General features: G+C 47.8%; 1 protein-coding gene across 1 annotated transcript in view; it reads right to left on the bottom strand.

Moving 5' to 3' along the window:
* rnf43 (ring finger protein 43) overlaps positions 1-7398 on the bottom strand; it is a 201023-nt gene extending 193625 nt beyond the window's left edge. The window contains 1 exon segment of the mRNA XM_084320221.1: positions 6970-7398. Within this exon segment, the coding sequence (XP_084176347.1) occupies positions 6970-7263 (294 nt within the window). The 5' untranslated portion in view covers positions 7264-7398.
* Positions 7399-7893: the final 495 nt, after the last annotated feature.

Raw genomic sequence — 7893 nt, 5'->3', positions numbered from 1 at the left:
GGAACAACAGACATTGTATATTGTTTAGGGGGCACTACAACATGTTAGCAAAGAGCCCCCACACACGGTACTCATGCCGGCGCATTCATCGCAAACAAGCTTCACACCCTGAACCGTAAGCTCGACCAGACTCCTCTTCCAATATACGTTTTTAAAAAGAATGGCTGTTGTTCCCCTTTAACTTGAAAAGGTGCAGCAGTGTGTGTGTGTGTGTGTGTGTGTGTGTGTGTGTGTGTGTGTGTGTGTGTGTGTGTGTGTGTGTGTGTGTGTGTGTGTGTGTGTGCGTGCGTGCGTGCGTGCGTGCGTGCGTGCGTGTGTGTGCGTGCGTGTGTGTGTGTGCGTGTGTGTGTGTGTGTGTGTGTGTGTGTGATATTATGGGCTGAACGATTACAGGTTGTTACCTCTGAACAGAGGGACATGAAAGTGGTCAGGTGAACCTGAATACTAAGGTTTACATTTTAGGGATGGGCGTGAGTAATTGATTACTCGTAGCTATGAGAAAAATCAAAACAAAAAAAATCGAAATTATACATTTTTATGAAATCTTATTTTTATTTTTATTTTTTTTTACATATCTTTTCACATGTATGTGTAAGATTATAACTGTTTGTTGGTTTCTTGAACATATATACGTGAATGAACAAAAAAATTTAAAATTAAAAATAAATCTAATATATTTTTTTTTAAGTTTTTTTTCCCTTTTCGAGTAATACACGATCAATCGAGTATAGAATGCGATCAATCGATCTGGATTTTTCTTTAAAATGCCCATCCCTATTACATTTACATTTGGTCATTTAGCTGACGCTTTTATCCAAAGCGACTTACAAGTTCTGTACGACAAGCCATCAGGAAGGGAACAACTCTATCAGCTGAGTAACAATGTCAAAGTGTCGAGTGCTACAGTGTAGGTTAGTATATTAGGACAAGTGCATGACAGTAAGGTTAGTTAGGGTTATTACAGGGTTGTCACCTGACTAAAGAAATTATTAGTCAAGTAATGCTCAAAAGGTGGCAATGATTAGTCAAAATAGTCCATTTGACAAATCCCTGTAATTACTATTTTTCTAAATTACCATCCTACAATCCTAAACTCCCTGGTAATAATACTCTTCTCAAGCGTATGTCTTCCTCGTGCCAGGTCTTGCTCTCTTTCTGTGTGTCGAGCCAGAGCAACCAGGCAAAGTCAATGGAGTAGCGAGTCAACATGCGGCCCGGTGAGACAACATGCTTAAGAAGATCAAATGTGGCCGAAGAGAGGCGTAATTACTCTGGGTTATGAAAACTGGCTGTCACGCTCCACCATGGTTGAGAGAGTCAAATTCAGAGTAGCCTGGGGATCTACGAGTCAGACATGCCTGACTGGGAGTAGAGAGGGAAAAAAAGAGAGAGAGCGTGAGAGAGAGTGAGTGTCAGAGAGAGAGAGAGAGAGAGAGAGAGAGAGAGAGAGAGAGAGAGAGATCTGGCTGGGGCTTGAAACGTTAAGGCTGTGTCTTACTTCTTCTCCACTCAGCCCTACACTGTAGCTTCCAGTAAACAATTAAGCCTCACACAATTGTTGTCAAAAGTTTTGTGAGTAATATTGATATCTGAGCATTACGTTTTCCATTGTTTCAATAATGAGGGGGGGGGCATTGAGAGAGAGAGAGAGAGAGAGAGAGAGAGAGAGAGAGAGAGAGAGAGAGAGGGGGGGGGGGGGAGAAGAGAGAGAGGGGGGGGGGGGGGGGAGAAGAGAGAGAGGGGGGGGGGGTCAGCTACCCCCCACCTCCCCTTCCCTCCCCATCCGCTGGAAGCCAGAAACATAAAGCGCGAACATAAAGCAGCTTTCCAGAGCAATAAGGACCTGTTGCAACAGGCCTGGTCTGTAACAAAGAGCATCCTCCTCCAGCACTGTGTGCACAACAGAGGAGAACAGAGTCTGACTCAACTACACCTCTCTTCTGCAGGCTTGACTTTCGATTCAGCCAATGAGGGAAACACGTCTTCCAAATTAAAATATTGAAGATCTTTAGCACGAGGCGGTTGTCTCATCCAACCTATTAGCACAAGGATTTGAGACTGAATGCTCTCTGTCAAATAAACTTGCAAATTTCTCTTCACATTTTTTTTTAACTGAGGTGAAAATGAACCAGACCCCGGTCCCTAACCCCTGCCTGGCTAACTTCACACTGGGAGGGGAACCAGACCCCGGTCCCTAACCCCTGCCTGGCTAACTTCACACTGGGAGGGGAACCAGACCCCGGTCCCTAACCCCTGCCTGGCTAACTTCACACTGGGAGGGGAACCAGACCCCGGTCCCTAACCCCTGCCTGGCTAACTTCACACTGGAGGGGAACCAGACCCCGGTCCCTAACCCCTGCCTGGCTAACTTCACACTGGAGGGGAACCAGACCCCGGTCCCTAACCCCTGCCTGGCTAACTTCACACTGGGAGGGGAACCAGACCCCGGTCCCTAACCCCTGCCTGGCTAACTTCACACTGGGAGGGGAACCAGACCCCGGTCTCTAACCCCTGCCTGGCTAACTTCACACCAGGAGGGGAACCAGACCCCGGTCCCTAACCCCTGCCTGGCTAACTTCACACTGGGAGGGGAACCAGACTCCGGTCCCTAACCCCTGCCTGGCTAACTTCACACTGGGAGGGGAACCAGACCCCGGTCCCTAACCCCTGCCTGGCTAACTTCACACTGGGAGGGCAACCAGACCCCGGTCTCTAACCCCTGCCTGGCTAACTTCACACCGGGAGGGGAACCAGACCCCGGTCCCTAACCCCTGCCTGGCTAACTTCACACTGGGAGGGGAACCAGCCTCCGGTCCCTAACCCCTGCCTGGCTAACTTCACACTGGGAGGGGAACCAGACCCCGGTCCCTAACCCCTGCCTGGCTAACTTCACACTGGGAGGGCAACCAGAAACAACGGTCTGACTTTTTGACAGTGGAACAGCTTTGTTGTTGTTGTATTATAGCATGGGTATGTAGGTAAAACATCACCTTCACTCATAGCCGATAGGTGAGCTGGACATTAGGGTAGGCTATAGGTGGGATGGGACTCGCGCGGAGCGTGCAAAATGTTTCCTTTTTCTTTTTTGCTTGCACGCAAACGGTGCTGTCCAGGTTCTGATTTCATACAATACACCCACTAGGCTACTACAGCGAGCCCCACTCATTTCATATAGTGCAAATTAATTGTTCAAATGAAGGCATCCAATATGACTAACTACCTTGCTACAAAGGATCGGCGGGCGGAGATTCAGAACGCAGCAAACCGAACGCGGAAGTGAAACTGCGTTGGGGGAAATATACACGCTGCGGGATCATGTGAATGATGCGATTGGCTACATTATTTAACCTGAGCCTATGCGTGATTGGTTACTGCCTGTACCTGGAATGTTAAACGCTGCCACCGACTGACACCTTCGTCGTTGACACCTCGGCCAGCAGGCTGCAGCACAAGACACACACAATAGCCAGCAGCCTGCGCACATATATTATATATACATTTCAAAATTCCCAGCATAATATTTTGGGTAGGCATAGCCCCCCCTGGCCTAATAGACGCGCCGCCTATGCCACTCCTCAACTGTGCAGGGGCAAAACAAACTCCACTGTAATATCTCTGGCCCGGCTAAAGTAGTAAACCATGGATCTGGAATGTGTCTGGCCCGGCTAAAGTAGTAAACCAGGGATCTGGAATGTGTCTGGCCCGGCTAAAGGAGTAAACCATGGATCTGGAATGTGTCTGGCCCGGCTAAAGGAGTAAACCATGGATCTGGAATATGTCTGGCCCAGCTAAAGGAGTAAACCATGGATCTGGAATATGTCTGGCCCAGCTATAGGAGTAAACCATGGATCTGGAATGTGTCTGGCCCGGCTAAAGGAGTAAACCATGGATCTGGAATGTGTCTGGCCCGGCTAAAGGAGTAAACCATGGATCTGGAATATGTCTGGCCCGGCTAAAGGAGTAAACCAGGGATCTGGAATGTGTCTGGCCCAGCTAAAGGAGTAAACCATGGATCTGGAATGTGTCTGGCCCGGCTAAAGGAGTAAACCATGGATCTGGAATATGTCTGGCCCGGCTAAAGGAGTAAACCAGGGATCTGGAATGTGTCTGGCCCAGCTAAAGGAGTAAACCAGGGATCTGGAATGTGTCTGGCCCAGCTAAAGGAGTAAACCAGGGATCTGGAATGTGTCTGGCCCAGCTAAAGGAGTAAACCAGGGATCTGGAATGTGTCTGGCCCAGCTAAAGGAGTAAACCATGGATCTGGAATGTGTCTGGCCCAGCTAAAGGAGTAAACCATGGATCTTATCAGGAGAGGATTAGACTGCCGCCATGCTGCCGGGAGTGGCGGGAACATTAGCTGCTGACTGGGGAACCGGTACAGCTCACCTCACACCTTCAAGGGAAATAACGGCAGCCATGACTTCCACAATCCACAGCCCCTGATCGAGACTGTCCCCCGCCAAGTGCCACCATCCTGTGTGTGTGTGTGACTGTGTGTGTGTGTGTGTGTGTGTGTGTGTGTGTGTGTGTGTGTGTGTGTGTGTGTGTGTGTGTGTGTGTGTGTGTGTGTGTGTGTGTGTGTGTGTGTGTGTGTGTGTCTGTGTGTGTGTGTCTGTGTGTGTGTGTGTGTGTGCTGAAATAGAGCCCAGTGACTAACAGGACTAAAAACTTTTCACATAACCTTTCATGACCCCACTGATTCTCATTCCAATGTTATCTGTGATCAAAGTGGATTTATATTTTAGTACACAGACCCTCAGTTGACAAAAAAAATTATAAAAATTTAAATTGCACAAATGTCCATCTATGCAAAAATAAACAAAGACCCAAAAAGCTGAAAATGCCTTTTGATCTCGGCCCACAGCACTAAACAACCAGAAGGGGACGAGGTCAACCCCCCCCCCCCCACACACACACACAAATCCATTTTATGATGAGAAATGGAACAACAGCATTGGCTTTTTTCACCATGTAACAATATTAATACTGGAGCTTAGACCACGGAGAGACCATGGAAATCCTTATCAATTATGGCAGGCTTCAGCATCTGGTTGCCATTCAGAAAGCCTCCCACACCTGGTGAGTGAGGACAGACGAGACCCTACAGTACCCCATGTCTGCAAATAAATCAACACAGCCACGCTTTATATCCCAGCGACCTTAATCCTCTCCTGAGTCCTAAACATGCACACTGAATGGGACGCAGGCTTTAAAACATGCACACTGAATGGGACGCATACTTTAAAACATGCACACTGAATGGGACGCATACTTTAAAACATGCACACTGAATGGGACGCATACTTTAAAACATGCACACTGAATGGGACGCACGCTTTAAAACATGCACACTGAATGGGATACACGCTTTAAAACATGCACACTGAATGGGACACACGCTTTAAAACATGCACACTGAATGGGACACACGCTTTAAAACATGCACACTGAATGGGACACACGCTTTAAAACATGCACACTGAATGGGACGCATACTTTAAAACATGCACACTGAATGGGACGCATACTTTAAAACATGCACACTGAATGGGACGCATACTTTAAAACATGCACACTGAATGGGACGCAGGCTTTAAAACATGCACACTGAATGGGACACACGCTTTAAAACATGCACACTGAATGGGACGCAGGCTTTAAAACATGCACACTGAATGGGACGCACGCTTTAAAACATGCACACTGAATGGGACGCACGCTTTAAAACATGCACACTGAATGGGACACACGCTTTAAAACATGCACACTGAATGGGACGCACGCTTTAAAACATGCACACTGAATGGGACGCACGCTTTAAAACATGCACACTGAATGGGACGCACGCTTTAAAACATGCACACTGAATGGGACGCACGCTTTAAAACATGCACACTGAATAGGCCCCATGCATACTTCACATTTGCAGAGAAAGGGCACGGATGCCCACCACCCTCGAACCCCACCCTCCCCCAAAAATGTTAATGCACCTTATGCTTTAAATGATAGGTTCACACCGGCCCGTGCATGTTGTGGTTCGTACTCTTGGTGAGTCTTGGAATAAGCATTGATATTGAAACGGGGAGGGAAGGGATCAGCCGCAGTACCGGTGGAGGACTTCAAAGCTCTTATAGACGAGGTATGGGTGCAGAAGTTGGCAGCGGTACCCAAGCTGCACATTTTATTGGCAGGAGAACTTAGATGGGAGGACATGGGGAATAGTTTAAATAAATGAAAACAAACTAACCTCAATAACATGTGTATGTCAGCACTACTGTTGGAAGGAATTTAGAAGCTCTGTCATCACAAGGCACTGAGAGGGAAGTGTGGCAATTTGGCCTGCTGCTTGTGAAGGGAATCCATGCAGTGCGGTACTGGATGAGGCCATATTTTGACCCATGGCCATTGCAATATGATTAAGCATGCTTTGTTGGCTTATGGCAACGAGCATGGTTTCAACAATATTGTTTTTATCAGATTGTGGATGCTGTGTAAACTATTGTTACATTAGAAAAACAGGTGGGGGCCAACAACCTGCACGTTTATATGGATTTGATAATACTGGACACGATAAAGACATGTAGTGGGTATTATTCTCACATGATTTCAGATGCGGATGCATATTAAATAAGACGAAGCCGAATCTATATATATAATGCGATTGGGGACACACACGACATCCTGATTAATTGAAAATGGGGGACCCTGATGGAAACAAGACGAAAGTCTTTCTCAGGTCTGCATCCCCTTAACAATTGTGTGTATTGAGCCGTACTGTATTGTACCCATTCTGCAATCTGTTAATAAAGTTTTCAATCAATCAATCAATCAATCAATCAATCATTCTTAACCCTTCCACTGCCACACAACAGCCGGTTAACCCTTGCACTGCCACACACGACAGAAGGTTAACCCTTTACTATCACACAAGTTGACACAACAACCGATAGAATAGAATGAACACCTTACCTGCATCAATTTGCCTTCCGCGTACCCCGCGCTCCCTCCCACGAACACCCCCTCCAGGGTGATGGAGGGCTTGCCCCCCGCGGTGGACTCGTGCTTCAGCAGTGTCACCTTGATGACGGCCCTGAGGGTCGCGCGCTCCGACTCCTGCACGGCGGCCGCGAGTTCCAGGCCCGTCTGGCCGCACACCGCCCGCAGCAGCAGGGCCGCCGTGAGCAGCAGCCGCACCGGCCAGAGACCGGGACCGCCGGCCAGTCGCCCCCGCGGCCGCTGCACGGTGCAGCACGGGACGGTCATCGCTGCCTCGGCTGTAGATGCGGCGGTCTCCGGCCGCACATCGTGGACTGTCAAAGCTGACGGCAACCACCGGTGATACCGCGCGAGAAGTAGGGTCCACGGTATACGGTCCACGGTATACGGTTCTTTCGTCTCGACCCAACTATTAACAAGTCCGGTCCAAACTTTGTATTAAGGGTCGTGGACTGCCATGTCTCATGGGCTAATGTCCCTATAATGTTTCCGGGCGAATCCAAGTCAGTAATAGTTCTTTTTACATGTTGCAAACTTTGAACACGTCCCAGCAATGCATATTATATATATATCCCTTATTGCGTCGATCAGACGAGATTAATAAACAAGCCAGGCTTTATTATTATTATAATAATAGCTCAACGTGACCGAACACGGCATGCACCGAAACACCGTGAAGACAGACACGCTTGAGGTGTGCATTGATTATTTCACACAGACTGGCCTTTTTCTTCATGAGATATAATAATAATAAACCAAAAAAAAAATGAACGTCCTATAATTCACAACGTGCAGGAGGACCGTTGTATCCCTGTTTTCCCGCGAACTCCTGGCAACAATGTAGCGATCTTCATCCGTAATTGATCCACTACAATGTTATTACTACAGTGTGTTGTC

The sequence above is a fragment of the Notolepis coatsorum genome, assembly GCF_963971535.1.
Source record: "Notolepis coatsorum genome assembly, chromosome: 8".
Classification (NCBI taxonomy): Eukaryota; Metazoa; Chordata; class Actinopteri; order Aulopiformes; family Paralepididae; genus Notolepis; species Notolepis coatsorum.
Note: the sequence above shows the minus strand (reverse complement) of the source record. Positions and strands in the feature narration are given on the sequence as shown.